Source organism: Sceloporus undulatus, chromosome 5, assembly GCF_019175285.1.
Source record: "Sceloporus undulatus isolate JIND9_A2432 ecotype Alabama chromosome 5, SceUnd_v1.1, whole genome shotgun sequence".
In the NCBI taxonomy this organism is placed as follows: Eukaryota; Metazoa; Chordata; class Lepidosauria; order Squamata; family Phrynosomatidae; genus Sceloporus; species Sceloporus undulatus.
In genome coordinates, this window is record NC_056526.1 from 75,800,048 (window position 1) to 75,821,925 (window position 21,878).

The 21,878-nt window shown below is 39.2% G+C and overlaps 1 protein-coding gene across 2 annotated transcripts; it reads right to left on the reverse strand.

Moving 5' to 3' along the window:
* Positions 1–1,467: 1,467 nt before the first annotated feature.
* LOC121931152 lies at positions 1,468–16,135 on the reverse strand. Of its 2 annotated transcripts, none has more exons than XM_042468554.1 (7): positions 15,983–16,135; positions 15,079–15,548; positions 9,406–9,688; positions 8,745–8,847; positions 6,415–6,644; positions 4,688–4,808; positions 1,468–2,033 (listed from the first exon to the last, which is right to left on the reverse strand). In XM_042468554.1, exons 3-7 carry the CDS (start codon positions 9,481–9,483, stop codon positions 1,753–1,755), a joined length of 813 nt encoding a protein of 270 aa, XP_042324488.1. In that variant the 5' UTR covers positions 9,484–9,688; positions 15,079–15,548; positions 15,983–16,135; the 3' UTR covers positions 1,468–1,752. The 2 variants fall into 2 exon arrangements, with proteins under 2 accessions (XP_042324488.1, XP_042324487.1); XM_042468553.1 differs by having other exon boundaries at positions 1,468–2,039; positions 15,983–16,134.
* Positions 16,136–21,878: the final 5,743 nt, after the last annotated feature.

Here is a 21,878-nt window from a genome sequence, read left to right on the forward strand (position 1 = left end):
CAAAAAACAGACTTTGGAAAGTCACACTCTCTCGGCTTCAGAAAGAGTGGGTGCTGGCGGGATATGGCATCCCTAACCACGACCTCTCTCTCTCTCTCTCTCTCTCTCTCTCTCGTGTGTGTGTGTGTCCCTGCCTTCCCTCAGTAGCTGCTTTTTAAGAGCTCTGGCTATGGAGGAAGGCTGAAACAGGAGACAGGCAGACATACACAGGAAAGAGCGAGTGAGAACTCAGTCTTTTCTCTATCTCGCTTGCTCTCTCCTTGTTTTTGCCTCAGTAGCTGTTTCTTTATTATTATTATCATTATTATTATTATGCAAAAAGACATTACAAACATGTAACATATATAAAACAAAACAAACATTCTTCTTGGCTTTACTTTGCGAACGAAGATTCAGGAAGGATTCATCCGTGCTTTCTACAAGTGCGCTGATGACGCTGGATGTATCATTAAATATCATTAATATTAAATATTAAAACAAACATTAAATATCACAATCAAATCAGATCAATCATTCTTGCATATCACATCATGCGTACTCAAGGAACTTTTTTCCTGACCAAAACCCTGGAGACTTCCCTTTTAAAAAAAGTTATAAAGAGAGATTTCAAATTCTCAGATGTATCTTAGGTCTTAAACATACCCTAAATATAACATCATATCATTTAACACCAATAAAAAAGCTTTAAATAGTACCCTATTTACCAACAATCGTACAGTTTAATGGGCACGCATAAGCAGATTATCCTGAAGTAAATCTTCAGAGATCCTTCTTATATTATATGATTATATATTATAAGCACCATTGTATTTGCTCCTGAGATTCTGATGTGGTTTCCACCTTTCCCAACCACTGCCACCAAATGTGTGGACTTCTGCAAACCCCACCTTTGCCACCAATTGTGGGAGCTTCCACATATCCCACAGTTATGGCATCAAGTGTGGGGACCTTCTGAATACCCTTGTGATACCGGTGTGAAACTATATTCACCTAATCGACCCATCAAACATCAGCACCCTTGCTTAATTGCTGCCATCACAGATACCCAGCAGAATGGAAAAATAAGATTAGAGAACGATGAACACTGATTTCCTGGGAAAACAGACAATTACAATTGTTAAATCTATGTATAGCAAAAATGTTTTGCACATGAATGGGTTTCTCCTCTGAAGAACTGAAATTTGCTACCTCTATAAGTTAAGCATGTCTTGGGTAACTAAAAGCTTTATCGCACTAGCAAGCTCCCACGAGAAAATGGGAGTTAAATGAGAGTTAAGTTAAATTAGAATTTAAACAGAACTTGCAAATTTGGGAAGTTTATCACACTGAATTGCTGCTAAAATGAAATAACGCAAAGTTAATCCACAGTTAAAGTCACTTCCACCGCGCGATGTGCGGACACTACGTGTCTGCTACGCATCCACTATGTCAAAATGGTGGCGCCCGTGTGGAACAGGCACTGCCATTTTGTACATACCCAGTATGTACTAGGGTTAGGGGTGTCAGGAAGTGACGCCCCTTCCTAACCCTAGTACATCCTGGGGACGTACTTTACGCCCGTCTGGAATGGGCCTTTGTATAGTTTCATAGATAGTATGTTAGAATAGTGACACTAAATCATCAGTTACAAATCTTTCTCTATTCAGTTGCTTTTTACTCTTAACTCTCTAAATTTGAATTGTTCCCTTCTTCCTCTCTAATATAAGAAATTATCAGAAAAAGGACTGGAAATTCCACTTTTAGTTTGTACTTTTAAAAATTTGTTGTTGGGAAGAATAATGAACAGAGTGGATGTGATTGTTTACTGAATGGAATTCCATAACGCACTTCATTGACAAAATGTTCACAGTTCCTTTTTATCAAATGATAGTCTATTTTGTCTCCAACCTTTTCAAGTGCACATCTAACTATTTCTTGTGCAGGTTTGGGTGTGTAGGTTTTGTCACTCAAGTTATTGATTTGAAACTTGTCATTTCCTACTACATCCAACAGTAGTTCTTTCTTCACCACAGATTTTTCTTTTCCCAAGTGCCCTGGTCCTGGAGGGGGAAAAAAAGGCAGGGGGAGAAATTCAGAAAGTGTGATTGTTCGGCACAAATGCAATGAAAGCATTTCAGCAAAAACTTTTTCAAAAATATAACAAGCTATTTTCTAAATCTTGACTTTCAGCTCTAGAAGAAGCCATCAATATGAGTTAGGTCCAACTTGTATTTAAAAAAAAACTTTTCAGCTGAGTGACTATGGTCCTGAACCGCCTGCATGCAGGGTTGGGTCTGCAGCTTCCAGTGCATCTTTACACCTGCCGTTTCATCCCTCACCTATCTCTACAGGGCTTTTTCGGAAGTTGGATGTATCCTTCGAGCCTGTGCAGTGGATTTTTCTGGTGGAGCACAGCACAGAACTGGCCTCACCCTTTAAACCAGAGGTTCGTCCGCTGAGACCTTGACAAGCATGGATGGTAGCAGCGAGGTCCTCAGGTCATAGGTTTGATTAGAGTTTCCTTCTCTTAGATGGTTGACCTTACAGGGTTAGACAAGCACCATCTGGCCGGGTTTGGGATTAGAGTTTTCCTTCTCCTAGGATGGTTGCCATAAGGCTAGAGAGGCCATCCTGCCCTTTGGCACTCTTGGTCAGACCCTTCGGTTGTGACCTGTCTGGCATGGGAGGCCCTGCCGGTGGCTATTATACCACCGCCAGCATAGCTCACAACTTCATTAGGGTACACAAGCCTCTCCCCCACAACAAGGGGGCATCAAAGGAGAGGACTATGGTACTGCACAATATTTAAATATGGGATGGAGCAATTTCAAATTTTAAAATCTAGGCAGATTTACATTAGCAATTGCAGTAGTAAAGAAATATTATTGCATTTTTCTAGCAGACACAGCTAGTTTTGAAATGGAAAAGAAAAACACTGCACAGTCTTTGTAATACGAATCTATTGAGTTGTTTTAAGTCACTGGTCCTCCCCTTGAATTCCCCCTCGATTTGAACCATTTCAAGAAGGAAAAAGAAATACAACAAAATGTTGTTGTTAGTCCTGGAAGTATTTCACCACACCCAGGACCACGTTTACCTGAAACGCAAGGAACAGGAAGCTTTGGAGCAGCAGGGGCAAGTTTGTGAGCAATAAGCAATTGGGTACTGTATACACTTATGTATAAGTCTAGAATTTTTTTAAAAATTGAGCCAAAAATCCTGAGTCGACTTATCCACTGGTCTACATAAGTATTGTACTTTAACTCTTATTAAAAAAAGGAACTATCCCCCTGGTGAAAGGCTGGAGTGTAATCTGTGCTGGAAGCACTGACCCCTCTCTACGCATTCATCCATCCAACCTTTAGTGTGAGCACAAACAGTTATGCATGCTGGAATTTTGTAACTTCTTTGGCATTGTTTTCCTTTGCTTCATCCATTATATCCTTTGTTACATGCCCCTCAGTTTTATCCTCAACTTATCCATGGGTCATATAAAATTCAATAATTTTGGCCCCAAAACCTGCCCTTGATTTATACACGAGGTTAGCATTCTGAGTCCACCGTCTCTGCAGTTTTCCCTCTGATCAGGACTTCTGGTTTGCATTGGTAAAGTATGGTCCCGGTTTTTTTAATCTCTATCCCATTTAATCTACCTTTAATTCGTTAGCTTTTGTATGAGTGTGTGATTGTGTGAATGTTGGAATCCCATTTATTGTATCAATAAAAATACATTTTAACTTGTACAGTGGGCCCTTGGTATCTACTGGGGTTTGATTCCAGGACCACCTGTGGATACCAAAATCTGTGGATGTTCAATTCCCATTAAATACGATGGATATTAAAATTGTGTCCATTATATAAAATGGCAAATGCACAGTTTACTTTTTAGAATTTATATATATTTTTAATACTTTCAGATCATGGATGCTTGAATCCACAGATAAAGAATCTGTGGATGAGGAGGGCTGACTGTATTCTGGAATCTAGCTCTTGGAACCAGTAGAAACAGGTAAAAGACCCCCTGCTTTAGAAAGTTACCAAAAAGCCTTCTTGCTGCTCCCTTGTGCTAATTAATTAATCCCCCCCCCCATAAAAATTAATTTGGAGCAGTTTAGGTAATATCAGGAGAACAAAAAGGTGAAAAGATTTATAGACCAAGTCTTCAGTGGTCACAATTACAACAGTGGGCCCACAGTTGGTTTTAAGCTTTGTTTTGTTTTGTTTTGTTTTAAAAAAACAGGGAACTGCTGTGCATTTATCATATGCCTTTATACTGAAACATCTTTCCAAAGCATAGAATCATTCTTCACCTGCTCCAGGTGTTCTTGTCCATCATTTCCACAGCTATTAGCCCTGTGGTATATTTTGTTCTAAACTTCTGTCTTCACTGTGGTATAAATAATATTGGATAGTAAAAACAATTACTGATTTAAATGTGTGCACTGCTAAAAACCAGGGGCAGAGCTAAGGAACAGGAAATATAAGGATTCAGTCTCCAATATAAATATTTTCACTTCTGATGCTCTGAGTAAGGGAGAGATGAACTCTTGAGGGTCCAATTTTGCAATTTGCCCCCGTGTATTTATTGGGCATGAAGAGGACACGAAGCAAGGAAACTGCAATGTGGGCTAGTATGAAATCTGTTCCATTTGAGATATTCCCCACCACCCCCCAATCCAATCTCTATTTTCTTTCTCTAATAATGTACCTGTTGAAGCTAAGTGGACTACAAATCCATGGGATACGTATAGAGCCCAGTGCTGATAAACACAATATGGAATTTTAACACGACGTGGAATTTCAATCAGGTCTCCAGCTTTTGGTACCACCTGCAAGAACAAAACAATGAAGCTGATACTACCTAAAACCTACACAAAATGAGCACGACATTTTTTTTAAATGAATAGTGACTGCTGTTATTTGCTATGAACAGAGCTGTAAAAAGTTGCCTTTTTGGATTACATCTCACCGAATACTCTTTCCAACATAACCATTTGGCCATGGAAACCCATTGGGTGACATTCTCTCAGCTTCAGAGGAAGGCAAAGACAAACCCCTCTGAACAAATCTTACCAAGGAAACTCCCAGCATGCTTCACCTTTGGCTCTGATGGCTGGGTCTAGAGACCACTAGCTTCTTCCAAAAGAGCATCTATTCTAAACCCATTGGTTCAATGAGTCTAACCTAATTGGAGCTAACAAGTGGATTATTCACTCTGGCTCAGTTTTCGATGGGAGTTTTAGTTCCCCATCTGTTGAATCAAAGGGATTTCTCTGCAATACCATATTCCCATACAAACCAGAAACCTAAGACCTTCAGGGGAGGTCTTTCTTTGAGTCCCAGCACCCCCACCAGATCACTTGCTGAGGACAAGAGAAAGAGCTTTCTCGGTGACTACTCCCACCTGCAAAGACCTTTTTGTTTAAGCAGGCTTTTCATGGGTAACAGTTAAAGTTTTTATTTAGATCTGTTTTTCTTTTTAAAAAATCTTTGTGATGGCTTTAAAATAATTTTACTTCATATAATGATTTTAAAATTGTTTTTAAATTTTAATTTAGGCTTTTAACTGACTCTCTTTGCAGGCCTCTTTATGTACCACTCTGGGAGAAAGGAGGCATTAAAGTTTCTGTTAAGGAAGTAAAGCCCAGGAACACATCTACTTTGTTCACTGAGGTATACCTGCACAGGATTTTTGGTGTCTCATTCAGTATACTTAAAGTACAAGCTATCCAATCCTCAAGGAACATGCTTTATTTTTGTCCCATTGGTAAAAGAAAAGGTGCTTCACACATGCTCAGAGGAGGTACTGTGGATGAGACATCAGGAGTTCTTATATCTCTGTCAGGGTTATCTCTTCCTCCACCATCGTAGTTATAGGAGAGGGCTATAATTCTATAAAACACTCCGTTATCTTTTGCACCAAAAACTCTTGGGAATTAATAGTAGTTTTTGTCAACCATAAAACCATTAAACTCTCTCAGTGTGCTCCTTATAACAAGAATGGGATGAGCCATCTTTTTACGGGGAGCAACTTCACAATTGGTTCATCATCTCTGCCCCCCAACCCCGGCCACAGTAGGAGATCTTAAAAATCAAGCTAAATTTCTAATATGTTTATCAATTCAGGCATGAGGATGGTAGTGGTTAAGTCACACACCCCCTCTCCTGACTAGAAAAGGAGCGCTCTTCACCTCCCCAAACTCCTCTACTTCACAACAAGTAACACCCATGAAGCAGGTGCCAAATTCATAGCTCCCTCACCATGAAACCCAAATCCCGTATGTTTAATAAACAATGATGCGATTTCGTCACATCCCTAGTCACAGGCCTATATTCTGTCTCAGATGTTATTTCTGTTGTTAGTTAAGATGATTTGGATTTGAACGTTGCCTCAAATGTTACCTTAGATACATGAAGACAGTCGACAGTACATACCTTTTTGTTATCTATAATTTCAAACAGCAGAGTTGTGATAAAATTCTTGCTAGTGTTACTGAAGTCACAGTAGTCTATCTCCTCCCCTATCATTGCCTTTGCATCAATGATGATCTGTTGTACAGGTTTGTGCCTGTGGGTCTTGTCATCCATCTCTATGGTAAGGTATGGGCTATCTCCCACTAATGTGTGAAGAGGTTCATTTTTCACCAAAGCCTTTTTTGAGTCCCCTTAAGAAGAAAATAACAATAAAGAAATACAAAAAGAAAATGTCAGCCTCGGAAGCACTCAAATCTCTATGCTATTTTGAACCAAGGTTTTTCTAGTGAAAACATTTTATTCTTCTTTTCTTATAAACCAAAATCACAACAACACTTTGAATACTGATTTAAGAGCCCTAGTAACATACCAAGTGACAGTTTTGCAAAATTCAGGTACTCAAGGAGGCTCCTCAAACCCTTGTGGCATAGAAAGCTTTGAACCCTCCTACGAAAAGGAGGTAGACCTCCTTAGGCTGCCTTTCCAAGCCTATTCACTCTCCCAGGCCCCAAACCTTATAAGGTTGGTTGGTGTTTGCAGGTGTTAAACCCTAATTTCAGGCCTCAGACAGTGCTAGATCAAGCATCAGCTCATGCTCCATTCTCCCTCCTGTATGGGGAAGAGGAAGCAAATGTATTTGCATGTGCTGCCTAAAAGAAATTTTCTCTCCTTTCCGCTTTGTGGAGTATGGGGTAGGTGAATGAAGCTACAACCCTCACCAAAGCTACAGGTGGAGAGAGGTTCCACCTAGCACTTTGGCTAGGGACATTATGAAGTCATTTTTTCAATATTTAGAAATGAAATTGTCTTCTAGACACGAATAAAGTTTTTAAAAAAAAAACAATGCTTAATAACAACAACAACAAAAAATCATTCCTGAATACCTAATTACATGGTTCTCTGGATCACCCATATTTTTGTTTCAGCCACAAAGTAAGGCACTGATGCTGTATGTCCTCTAACTCTTCATTCTGTGTATTGTGGGATGTGTATTGGATAGCGGTGTTTCTCCCATCTGGCACCATCTCATTCTTAGACCCTATAGTGTTGGCTGCATGGGCCAAAAAAACCAACAACACCCCCCCCCCCGCCGCCTTGCATCATCTAACTTAGATGACATAAGCCAAATTCCTTATGGCATGGTCAGGCTCAATCCTGCCTATCCAGACAGATCCAGAGGATTTCACCTGACCCCAGATAAAGAGCCTTTATCCCAGCATAATTAACCCCTGCTTTTGTGCAGAGTTTTTTTTTAGAAACTCCATCACAAAACCAGGCTGTTCAAATGCCCTGCTGCGCTCCTTACCTTGCTGTCCATTGATCTGACTGAGAAGCCCCCCAGTCGCCACATCCAATGTGGAAACAGGGCACCAGGCCATGTGGGTATAGCAGGGCACCCCATTTCTGTATCAGAATTGGCAGCTGGCGGGCTTCTCAGATCAATGGCTTGCAAGGTAAGGACTGGTGCATCAGTCCTGGGTCCAGGAACAGTATGGAGACAGGTGTGTGAATACCCACCTTTCCCTGTGCTGACCCTGGGACAAACCCAGCTGAGCAGCGGGGCCAGGAAACGATGGGCTTGGCTCATGTTTTCTTGACCCATCTACCTTCCTCTCCTAATGGACACATAACACTGACTTCTTTTCCTTAGTACACTCTTGTCTTCCCAGCTTTTAAGATAATATTCTAGCAGTGTTATATTTAAGCACAAACAAATTTAGTTAAAGTTTATGATTTCAGATTTCATTTTTAAAAAACTAAATTTCATGGTTTACATATTAATTAGACTCCTATATATTCTTGGGGCAATGCTTTGCAGCCTTGTAAACCTAACATCACTTAGGCCCTCAGCATGTCTTAATCTAGACCTTTCTTTTAGGGTAGGATCCCTAAGGAAAAGGCTGGGGATCCAATATGGATGTTTTGTTTATTTGTTTACTTTTGTTTGTCTAGCTATTAGGAGGTATGATGCATTCTTTTCTGGGCTTATGTACATTCTTCACTTGTAATGTCATGTACCAGACTGGAAGACGCAGTGCTGTGAGGGAGTTGGAAGACGGGAAACAACTAGGAGCCTATGCCATGTGTAGAAATGTGGCTTTGAGTATGCTCCCATATTTTCAAATGAACATGCTTTGAATATGCTTCCGTATGTTTATTGGAAGAAGAAGATATACAAGGCCATAGGAGTTCTGCTGATAAATTTGGGCCAGAATGAAAACTGCTTTATTTGACATGTTGGGAAAACTTCTGCTGTTTGTGTTATGCTCTCCCAAATAGAGAAGTCTTACTTGAGATTGTCAGGTAAACTCCCGATCCATCACCTATGTTGACAACCAAATGGTTGCCATCTTGCTTGAAAACCTCAATAACATCTCCAGGTTCTCCAAACACCTGTAAGAACAAAAAGAAGCAATGAAAAGGAGTTGACCTCTGAGAAAAACTTAACAGTTGACACCGGATGTCAACCAGAGCTCTGTGTGGGCATCTACAGTTCAGTTTGGAGCCTAATTCAGTGTTTGGATCTGGGCTTGATTTAATCTCAGTCAGTCTGAATCCAATCTGTTGCAACTGAATCCTAAACCCAAATCAGTGTTTGTGATTTAGAATTCACTGTCCTCCACCAGTCACTTCTATTGGAACACTTTGTTTTCTCTCTCGCACATATCAACATCTGGATACATCTGGTGGCGCAGTGGTTAAATGCAAAAGTGTTTCATTTGCTGGACAAAAATGTGAAGTAGGCCCAAGTTGTTTTTTTATGTCAGCAGATGGTTGGGGGGTGGGGGTGGGAATGGAGAGTTAAATAGCATTCAATAACATATTAATGCATCTGAGCCGAGTACCATCAAAGGGCTCTGAGAGAATATATAGGATGAGGAGGAGATCCAGATCCTAATTTAGTCCCCTAGGAGCCAAAGATTTTAATTTTAAAACTTGTCCATTCCATACCTTCTGAGATTCATTTTGAGATGAAGCACTTCTTGCCTCTGAGGTCTCCGTAATTGCAAGGCAATTGTTCATCTCCATTCAAAGACGGAAACTAAAAAGAAAAGCCTGGTAAAGGAATTTCTTCCTTCTGTTCTTTGTCTTTATTTTGGGAGAGGCTTGCTTCTTCCTCTCAGGTAGGGCAGGTCAGATGGCTGGATATATATGCAAGATAGGTAGAATGGTGGTGGTCCCTGTCTGATGTCTCTCACTTCAACCTCAGGTGATAGGAATGCTTTAGCCACACCTGAAAACAAAGACATTGGTTTAACCCACATGCACAGTGTTAAAAGTCTCAAATCAAGTTTCAAGTCAAGGAGCCAACTTTAATAGAAAAAAAAGTACATTTCTGGGGGGGGAGGGAGGTAACAAAATTTACACAACACGAATTGAGTTGAGTCAGTCATTTATTGCCGAGTTGAATCTAGGTTGAGTCATTGAAGTGACTTGAATCTGATTTGAGTCTGAGTCAAGCAACTCGAGCCTACATCATTGTCCAACGTACCCAGATATCTGAACATCAAGCCCATAACCTGTCTGAGCAGTGAAACAGACCATCCCAAAGCAAATTGCTGTTCCTTTTTGAACTGGCAAAAAGGCAGCTATTTCCTCCCTGCTGCAACTTTACGACACTTCTGCGGCATGTGGCATGTAAATGGCATATGCGCCAGAGTGCCCTAAAGCCAGCCCATATGTGTGTGGGCAGGTGGCGTGATGCTGGCTTCCAGGCAGCTTCACAGCATAGCGTCAAAATGCTGTGCTCTGAAGTCGCCCAGAAGCGGGTACAAAGGGGCGGTCTGTTTCGCCCCCTCAGTGATATGGCAACATGTTCAGAGACAATGAAAAACAAAATACAGTGGGACCTCGACATTTTCTGAAGTTGGGGCACATGACCCCCATAAAAATGGGGGGAAATGCAAATAAATAAAAAGCACTGAGTTTTTTTTAAAATCTGAAAGAACACCTCTCTAGAAATCAGTAGGCCCTCTGTGCAACACTATGATCAACATCAGCCAGATGTTGACCACAGAATTGTACTGAAGGACCTACAAATGGATAGAGATGTGTTTTCTCTAGGAAACTCTAAGTCATCCATCCCAGCAGAGTCATGCTGGAGGATTCCTAGACAGAACATATCAAATCCACAAATATCAAATCTCCAAAAGTCAAAAGCTGAAAATCACATTAGAAATTCTGACAAACAAAAGATCAAAAGATAAAAGAGGTAAAAATTAAAGGATCAGAGTTTAAAACTCGGGCATTTGCAGATGATCTTGTCATATCTTTAAGTGATCCAATAAATGATATCTCCAAATTATTGGTTAAACTTGAACATTTTAGAAAAATCTCAGGATTGAAAATTAACAAAGAAGACAACAATTTTAACAAAAAATACAGATTGCCAAGCAAGTTGAATATTAGAAAGACAATTTTGATTTACTATAATTAAAAAAAAATACCTGGGCATTTTGATTACTAATAGAAATTCAGGTTTATTTGCAAAAGAAAATTTGGGGGGAAATAAGGGAAGAACTTTAAAAATGGAATGATTTAAGGAATAATTACCATGATCAAAATGAGTACATTGCCTAAAGTGTTATGTCTATTTCAAACCCTTCTGATAATCAGAAATGTCATGTCATTTGCAGGATGGCAGTGGGATTTGGCATCTTTTATTTGGAATAGCAAAAATCCAAACATAAAATTAAAATATTTGCAAGATGCAAATGAAAGAGAAAGCCTTTCATTACCAAATATCAAATTATACTATGAGGCCTCCAGTCTGATATGAAAAAAAGTATGGATGCAACTAAAAAATGAAAAGTTATTAAAATTAGAGGTCACTGATCTGAGATTTGGCTTCCATGCCTACATGTTCTACGATAAAGAAAAGGCAAATAAAGATTTTAATAATTATTATGTAAGAAATTCTTTATTATGACATTTGGAAAAAGAATGCAGAAAACAAATTTGTTCAATATTACCATTGTTGGCTTCACCACATGAAGCATTATTTAGAAATGATCCTTGGCAAAACAAACATTGGATTACTTATGGAAACGTATTGGTTCAACAAAACAATCCACTAGAATGTAAAAAAGAAGGAATACAAGGTAATTTATTCCTGTATAGACAGATGGACAGTAAGCAAGAAGGAGTAGAAGTAGTTATTTTAGAAATAGAAAAGATATATGTTACATTATATAATATGTTCAGTGCTATGGAATTCTGGGAATTGTAATTTTGCGAGACATTTAGCCTTCTCTATCAGAAGAACCAAAAGTTTAACTTTAAACCAAAAATGTTTTGGTTAAACTGAGCCATGGCAGTTAAAGTGGTGCCAAACTGGTTTATTTCTGCAATGCAGATGCAGCCTAAGAAACACCATGTACCAGGAATGTAAAGAAAACTATTGTAAGATTTACCTTAGATAGTAATTAACACCTGAAAAGCTATGTAACATTTATGGCAGTTGTAATAAATGTTGGAAGTGTGCCAAAGAAAAGGGAACTCTCTTTCATATGTGGTAGAAATGTATAAAAGTAAGAAAATTCTGTTGAAAAATAAACCATATAATAAATGAAATCCTACAAGAAAAGATACATTTTAAACAAAAGTATTGTTGTTAAATGTGATACAAATCTTTAGCAAAAAAACATGGAAGAATTTTATTTTACATTCTGTCTGATGCAAGAATGGTCTCTGCTTGAGTGTGAAAACCAGAAAAAAATACCACAGGTAGAAGATTGACTTCTACTGTAGACGTAATAGAAACGGATAAGTTGACAACATATCTACAAAACCAACATACAAACAAACACATCAAAGACTAGAAAAATGTCATTAATTATTTGACTCGGGAATGGGGAAAGTTAATTTTACTGGATTTAAATACATGACAAAGTGATATGAAAAGTATGCAAGAAATTAACCACAAATTAATCACAGATACCACAAAATGAATGTACCTTCAGGTGGAGGAGATACAGGGCATATGATTTAATCCACAGTCAAATTGTACAGTGTAGGGGGAGGGGGCTACCCACAGCCACTGACATTCTTGGAAGGAGGTTATTTACCATCCAGCATTGTCCTTAAGCTTATCCGGGGAGTCACAAGGGTAGCTTATCCGGGGAGGCACAGTCAGCTACCCCTTTTTTTGCCAGTCCTGTTATCCCCATAGATCCCATGCGATTATTTTATCTTGTGCCCAATGACCCACCACCATCCAGTTGTGGTAGTTGTGATGAAGCACCGAATTATTAGGGTTCAGTGTGCATGCACTGAGTAAACTGGCAACAAATGTGGCATTGCAGGAATCACAAAGATAACATCATTACACATTACATCACATAAATAAACCTCCAAAAAAATTCCAATACCTCTGGGGAGGGCAAAAGCTCATGCTCCAATAACATACAAAAATTTCTTCCTGTCTCCTGGAGGCAACCAGCTGTAAGGATCAGTGTGAAATGAGGATGGGTGAGTTGGAAGCCTGGCTCAAAATGGCAGGATTGACATCTGCAGGCCTATATATTTATGCCGGAAATCTCGTGAGTTCAAGTCCATGTGATCTGGGGTGAGATTTTGCCTCAGATCTCACTGAAAGTCTCGCGATGGCCAACCGGCACTGCAAGACTTGGCCACATGACATGCCCCACCCTGAGCGGCTGGAGCCTGGTGCCAGCCCCATGGAGGCCCAGCGCAACAAAGAAACCTCCAAGAGGTGTCAGGGTAGGACTAAAATGTTTTCAGGAGTAAACTGCAACCAGATGCTGAGGTCCGGTTTGCACTGCCAAATAAAACAACCTTACCGCATTTGCATGACAATTAGACAACGAACGCAAAACCCAGTCACACAGTCTGGATGAACAAACATATATTACCCCTTAGAATATTCACCTTTGCTCTGGAACTGGTTGAAACGCTGGGTGAATACAAGTTGCACTGTACTGCCTTCAACCGCTTCCACAGAATTTAATGCGTTAGCCACTGACGTCCGAACAAGCCCTGCCCTGCCACGTAATCAACTTTGGGTGTCTTGTCCTGATCTCAGAGCAATTTATAGTGATGGTGGTGGTAGTGGTCAGCACTACAGTAGGACACACATGCAAGCAGCTGCTCAACATCACAACAGAGTGCCCACGGTAACAGGGGAATTTTGCGGCAGATCATTTTGGTTAGATTGCAACATGTAAGGAACTGAACTGGAAAACTGGTCCCAGCTTATCTTCCCCGTATCCTCCTAATAAACTATGCTGAGGTATCTTTCCCCTCCCCTGTTTCAGTTTTAGGGTTGACAAATTTTAATCCTGTCATTTGCAAAACAACAACACACAATGTGAACATCTCATTGTCAATATACTAAGAACACACTTCCATGCTGCTAGTCCTTTCCAACTTAAAGATAGTTGTTTGTTGTTTGGATATGTATAATGTTTATGTTGATATGTGTTTTAATCAAGCATTGAATAAAAATTATTTTATAACAAAGATAGTGGTTTGTTGTTGTATGCCTTCAAGTCACTTCTGACTTATGATGACCCTAAGGCAAACCTATCATGGGATTTTCTCAGCAAGATCTGTTCAGAGGAGGTTTGCCATTGCCTTCCTCTGAGGCTGAAAGAGTATGATTTGCCTAAGGTCACAGAGGTTTCACTTCTGAGCTGAGAATCAAACCTTGGTCTTTAGAGTTGTAGTCCAATACTCAAACCACTACGCCATGCCGGCTCCAATAAAAAGATTGAGAACTAATAACATTTCAGTATTTTTTAAAAAAAAGAAATTCAGTGTTCTCAGTAAAAACATAGGATTTCTTTGTTTAAAAAATTGAAACTTAATTATTGAAATCAAGGATAGATACATACCAACACAGAAAGGGGAAAAAGAACCAAAGAAATATCCAATTGCTACTTATAACTTCAAATATTAATAAACCCATACTAACATGCACATAGTAAATGTTCTAATAATAAGCACAATAAAAGACTTCCAACTTTCTGCTGCTGCAGTTGTTAAATGAAGCTTCTACATTTCCTCTTATCATATAAGGCTAAGCAATTGAACAAGAACACTGAATTTCAAATGGAAGTGCCCACCAGTTACTTCATTTGCAAGTGAATCATCTGAAAATTGTCACACCTGGGCAATCTGATGGCAAATTTCTCAGTTTACAAATAGTATATTAAAAGGGCTGAGAAAACAAAAATCCTTTTTTTAAAAGAAGCAAACTGAATGAATTATCATCACATTCTGAGGTAGCAAAATAAAGATTCATAAATTTGATTTTTTGCTGATATTTTAAGTTATTAATTTGTTTGTTTTATGGATGAGGGACGTCATGGTATGAAAGAAATGAAAAGAAATAGTTTTCCTGTACTTTTGCATGATCTATTATTATTCAAAAGATATTTGGGAGAGGGGGATTATATGTGTATATGTAGACACTTGCACACACACACACACACACATACTGGTTGTTATTAAAATGTATCTTGGAGGCACCTTAGTTTGTAGCATTCTTTGGGCAATATCAGCTGAGAGGGGTGAGAGTGAATACTTGGCCCAGACCTTTCTACTTGTATCTCTGTGGAGCAAAGCACTCCTTAAGGTGCCTGCCAAAAATTTTCAGCTTACCTTTATATCCAAGGTTTCTCCTCCATTGTTAACACTTCCATTTGCTCTAGATGTTGGGCTGCTTGTTTCAGCCATATCTTTCCACGATCATCAGGGAAGGAAAATTGCCCAATTGTTTGAAGACACAGAGCCTAGGTTCCAGTCATATATTGTAGGTCAGTGATGGAGAACCTTTTAGAGACCGAGTGCCCAAACTGCAACCCAAACCTCACTTATTTATTATTGCAAAGTGCTGCGTCTCTCTGGATTTGTAGTAACAAACTCTAGTGACGTCTGTGTTGGAACGATGGTGCATGTGCCCACAGAGAGAGCTCTGAGTGCCACCTCTGGCACACGTGCCATAGGTTCGCCACCAATGTTGTAGGTTATGGTCAATCTTCATTATGTAGTGTAGGTCCTGTCTGCATGGCATAGCTTCCAGGCACATAGTATAGATTCTGAATCTGCAGCATGTTTTTCTGAGATGCATTCTGGTGAAGAAAAGATGGTTGCTCCATTAGCCATTGACCAAATCATCCCTTTTAAGAAGCCAAACAAATAAGAATGTTCCTGAATCAAAGCCCACATCCATTGCCTTCTCCACTGTCCAGCCACCATCCTTAGAGCACATGAACTTATTAACAGAAATAACCAGATACAATACAGGGCCCTCTCTGCTTCTTATAGCCTCCTCTTTTTTCTTTCTGCTGCTTAATACCCAACTGGAAGATTTCTAGAGAACCCGAAAGTTTGCTCATTACTTTGACATTTTAGGTCTAGGCATTATACCAATTTGCCTATTAAACTGGTTAAAAAAATCAGATTTTAAAAAATTGGTAATTGAAACCAAATTTATCCTCTTAGCAACTATAATAATAGAAAAATAAGGCAGAGAATAAAATATTTTTTAAAAGACAAGACTTACAAGAACATTGTTCACAACGACAAGATTTCTGTCCTCTAAAGTGAAAAAAGTGGAGCGAAAGTAAGTGGAGTTAGAGAATACCCTTTGTTCCAGATGATGTTGATATCAGTTTTCCTGAACATTCCCTGAACGCCTTTCCTGTAGAATGGTCTCATTTCCTCTCTGGAAAACATTTGAATGCTATATTTAAAAACAGCATATTCCACTTTTTCAAGGTGCTATCTCTTAGTTGTAGGAACCAAGCAACTAATTCGATATGATTTTCAAAATATAAATAAAATTTCAAAATATAAATAAAAACCAAAAAATAACAATTAGAACAATTAAGTGTAAAAGAACCTAGACAGTTGTTTTTGAAAAGTTTTTTTTGTGTTAACTTTCCATAGAGCTTTAAACAAGTGACTTGTTTATGTTACTGATTAGCAATGTATTATATAATCAGTACAAGGGAGTAGTATTAGGTGCCTACTTTTCATCAAACAAAAAGTGACGGGTACCGCTGCCCCTTTTGGGGGGTATCCTTTTAGTCCCCCCCCCCCCGATTTTAGAGTTCCCTTTGAGGGAATTTTTGGGGTTTCACTCCTTTAGATGCTCAGGTTTCTGCGGATCCCCTGGGTTCCTCCCATTAATCTGTGGGACCCCTTCCTAAACCTTAAATCCCCCAAAAGGGACATCATCTTTTGCACAAAATTTGAGGGTTTTATCGTCCTGATTTTGGTGGGCTTTCTTTGGGGTGTCCCCTCTCAATTTGCCTAGGCTCTGAGGATTCTGGGACTTCCCTGAGGGTATCTCACAAGTCTGCGGGTCACATTTCTGTATCTTAAATCCCCCCAAAAGTTCAGCCACCTTTACTGTGCAAAACATGTGTTTGCGGGGGTGGAGTGTAGCCTCTGCTAGTTGCTAGTTGTTTATGTCATAACTATTACCATTACATTTAGTGATCTATGGGAATTATGATTTATGAGTAACATTAGGACAAAAAAACATTACCTAGGATTCTGTATGGTGTGGTATGGAAAAAGGTCAGTGGTTACCACACCAGGTGACACCAACCCTAGTGATAACAGTGCTTAATGTGAGATCTTGCAGACTGCAGAATGGTAGTTAGTCATAAGGGACATTTCAGATAGAGAGGGAGAGAGAAAAGAGGTAGAGGGACACCTGAAGATGGAATAGGAGCAACACAATGAAGTTACTATTTATCATGCTGGAATCGATGAAGATTTTCGTACCAGCGCTTACCGTGGGGTAAGCGCTGGTAAAACACAGATAAAACTGTTAGGAAGCACGTGTGCCTGAAAGCCTGACACGCTTCCTAAATATCAGGGAATTGTTCCCTTGCCTCCAGCATCCCTGAATCGTTCAGGGAGCAGCCATTTCCCATTAACACAAAGTTTCTGTTAATGGGAAATGGCTGCTCCCCGAATGACTCTGGGATGCTGGAGGCGAGCGGACTATTCCCTGATGTTTTGGAAGCACATCAGGCTTTCAGACATGCACACTTCCTAAATGTTTTAGCGGCATTTTTCCAACGCTTACCCGATGGTAAGCACTGGTTTGAAAATCTTTATTTTCATAGTATTAATCAAAGGTATCCTAAGATCTGTTTTCTGGGCAGTCCATGCACAGATCATTTTGCCTCAATGTGCATCACTTTAAGCTTCCCAATGGACATTCTCCCTCACTCACTCCTTTGACCATTTTGGAGAGAATGTTTTGGGAGTTCTCCATAGTCTATTTTGTATTTATTGTTCTGAATTATATAGTGTTGACAACAAGCTTGGTTCTATCATGGTTCACGCTTAGCTCCACATAGTTTATGGTTTAGTTAAATAGAACTAGTTTCTAATGCAGCTTTTTGTTTCGGTTTTACCAGGATGACTAGTTTTCAAACCTCAAAACTAGCAGAAGTTCCCTGTCACTCCTGTGTGTTCCAGAAGAAAACCAATATGTACAACATACGGTACTTTAAAGAATCTTTGAGGTTTAAAGATTAATGTTTTGCTCTTTTCTTCAGAAAGAGTCAGTGTGGTCCAGTAATACAAGTATAGGACTGAGAGTTGGGAGATATGGGTTCTAGTCCTCAGATAGCCATGAAACTCTACCTTGAGCCATTCATTCTCTCCTAGTATGTTGCTTTGAGTGCACTGGTGGAAACACAGGTTATATAATAAATAAGATTGGTAGCTATAAGTAAGTATTGACCCACTTGACTAAACAGCATATCTAGGTGATTTATTATGGTATATCCAGTACAATGCTCTTGTTCCACTGATACAATGGCTTTTGGCAGCAGAATCAGAAGAGAGCACCCACAAACTCAGCCTTGGATAAACCCTCTGGAGCATATTTTCAGGCCACATAAGGTCAAGAGAAAAGTAGATCATGTGTTAGCAGATTTCTGCTTGTTCAGTGCTGGATTTAGACTATAGTTTTTACAAGCATGACAATATCAGGGTTACACAGATAGGTGTACAATATGGAGGGGAGGTCCCTCTGGTTTGCCCATCATCCCACTTACCAATCTTTTTATTTTCTCTTGCTGTTTGGTTAAGTTTGTCAGCCATCATGTAACTAATGTTTTTTATCCACATGAGCAAGACATACAGTAAAATTAAGTTAATATCACCGTTTGTTGTTGTTGTGTGCCATAAACTCTTTTCTGACTTACGGCAATCCTAAGGTGAACTTATCATGAGGTTTTCTTGGCAAGATTTGTTCAGAGGGGGTTTGGCTTTGCTGTCATCTGAGGCTGGGAGAGTGCAACCAGACTGGGGTTCCTGCACTCCCATGGGGTGCGAGATGGGATTTCAGAGGGTAAGATTTCAGTGTTTTGTGTCCTTGAGTGAGTCACGGGTCCTTGCTCAGCCAGCTCCCAGTGTGCCTTGAGAAGTGGTAGAAGGTGGTTGTGTTGCAAAGATAGTAGTTTCATTGTTTTTTGTGGGTTTTTTGGGCTATATGGCCATGTTTTGGATGAGTTTATTCATGCCAGCCATGAAAGCCTTCGACTTCACAGTAGTTTCATTGTTTATTTAATCAAAAGGACAGAATTTTACAATTTACAATACTTTACCATTTCTTCTGAACAAATCAGAGTCCAATTGCTCAATTTAGACTGGCATTTTGTGCAAAGTTAAACACATAGGATTTTGTTAAAGTTCAGTTTGTTCATCCACAGAATTGTATGCAGTTCAATTTGTGATGTAAAAATGAGAAATTAAGACTTTTTAATCTTTAGATGTGATAATCATTTTGTAGGGGATGCGAACATTAACCATACATTTCCTATGGGTGTGGGGCATAGAAAAGGTTGGGGACCACTGCTTTACCTCAATGATACACACATACTCTTCTCCCAATTATTTAACAGCAGCAATATTCTCTTTACCTTTAAAGCTCTATATGGCTCCGGTCCAGGATATTTGGCAGACTGTATCTCCCTCTATGAACCAGATGGGGCTCTGAGATCCTCAGGGGAGGCCCTTGTGTCCATCCCACAACCAACATGGAGACATGAGAGAGGGCCTTTTCTGTAGCTGCCCCTAGACTCTGGAAATCCCTTTCCAGGGAGAACAGAATGGCCCCCTTTTTGATGGCCTTCTGCTGACAGCAAAAACCTTCCTTTTCAAACAGGCATTCAAAACAGAAAACTTTTAAAGAATGCCTCGGGATGCTATACTGTTTTAATGTAATTAATTTTACTGTATGTCTTGCTCACGTGGATAAAAAAAAATTGTTACATGATGACTGACAAACCTACATTTAATCTTCTTTTATTTTATTGTAGTAGTTTCATATTATTTTAATGTATTATTTTTTAGCTTTTTAATTGTATTGTTTTAATGTTGTAAACCACCCTGAGTCCTGGTCCTGGGAGAAGGGCAGGATATAAACAAATATAATATATAAATAAATAAATATGGGAAGAGAACAATACTGATCAGTAGGTAAAGATGAGCCCAGAGTTGATTCTGCCTGCTTGCTCTTCTGAGCTCTGCCTTTATTAACTGGTCAGTACTGTTCTCCTGTTTGCTTTATTTGCATATATGAAGTACAACATCCAAGCTTGGTTACTTTTTCTTTTTTCCTCTTTATTTTGCAGGTGTTTCCTTATAATTTAGATACTGTGCTAATTACATGTTTGTTTTTATATTACTCTAACACTGGTAGCATTGCTTGTGATAATATTGCTCCTGTTAAGAGATTAGGGGAGATTTATGTATCATTGAGATATTCGTTTGCTCTCAGAAATGGTTGCTGAAAATATTTTCTGTACTCTGCAGACAACCCTTTTGGTTGAAACATATTATCCAGAAATCCATTGCATTGTATATTTGTTTTGACTATACAGTATTATTCTACACATGCTGTATATGTTGGGTATGTTCTAATCTATATTGTATATATATTTTGATTATGATATTCTGTACATTGTATATGATTTGAATACATTATTCTGGTCTACAATCCTGCATGCTTTTGTTTTTGGTACCTTTGGTACTTTCTCTATTGCAATTCCTCACCAATACCTGTCTTTTTTCTGTGTTTCTGTGTAGGACCTCTGACACAGGTAATAAATAAGTAAATAAATAAATAAATAAATAAAAATGATGATGATGTATATCCTGCCTCTCCAAAGGTAGCTATGTGTATCATAGCTAATCATACTGAGTACCATTGACTACAGATTTATATGCTGATTTCTAAATGGTGGCATTTTCTTGCTGTATCCTACACTATAAAGTGATATGTATCTCATCTCTAAGTTTACTGAACTTTACAGAAAATTATAAAAGTTTCTTGCAAATATTATTTGCTTGCTTGTTATTGCCTTGATTTTGCTTTCTCTTTTTCACATATTCCACCATTATAGATCACCATTCTTCCGGAAATTCAGTAAGATGAGACTGTGGTCTAGTTCATTCAATTTTGGCAGAATCTGTAATGAAGAAGTAATGTAGTTTGACATTGCCATAACTGTCATGGCTCCATCCAGTGAAATCCTGGGATTTGTAGTTTGTTGTGGCACATGAGCTCTCAGACAGAAAAAGGCTAACTACAAGACTACAAATCCCATAATTCCATAGCATTGAACCATAGCAGTTAAAGTGGTCACAAAATGTATTATTTCTGCAGTGCAGTTTCATCCTTTAAGCTAGAACATGGTGTAGTGGTTTGAGTGTTGGACTTGTTGATAGCTGCCTTCAAGTTGACCTCGACTCATGGCGACCCTGTGAATGAGACATCCCCAAGCCCCCCTATACTTCTGCCTCTCTGCTCAGGTCTTGTAGGCTCACGCCTGTGGTCTCCATGATCCATCTGGTCTGTGGTCTTCCTCTTTTTCTACTGCCTTCTACCTTCCCACCAGCATTGTCTTTTCTAATGAGTTGTGCCTTCTCATGATGTGGCTCAGTTTAGTCATCTTGGCTTCCAAGAAAGTTCAGGCTATTTATCTTTTTGGTCATCTACAGTATCCTCAGCACTCTTCTTCAGCACACCATCTCAAATGAATAAATTTTCTTCCTATCTGCTTTCTTCTCTCCCCAGCTCTCATATTCATACATGGCAATAGGGAATAAATGGCTTGGATGATCCTAACTTTAGTGCTCATTTGTATATGTTTACACTTTAGGATCTTGTCTAGTTCTTTCATAGCTGTCCTTCCCAATCCTAATCTTCTGATTTCTTGACTGCAATCTCCAATCTGATCGATGTTTCATCCAAAGTATGGGAATCCTTTAACTATTTTGATTTCCTCGTTACCTAGGTTCATGAATGAGGATTACTCTTAATCTGAGCATATCATCATATGTATTTTTGCAGTGCATTGTGACCCAGAGGCACACCTTACACACTTTTGGGGGAAAAACAACACACAGTCCACTGGAAAAGATGA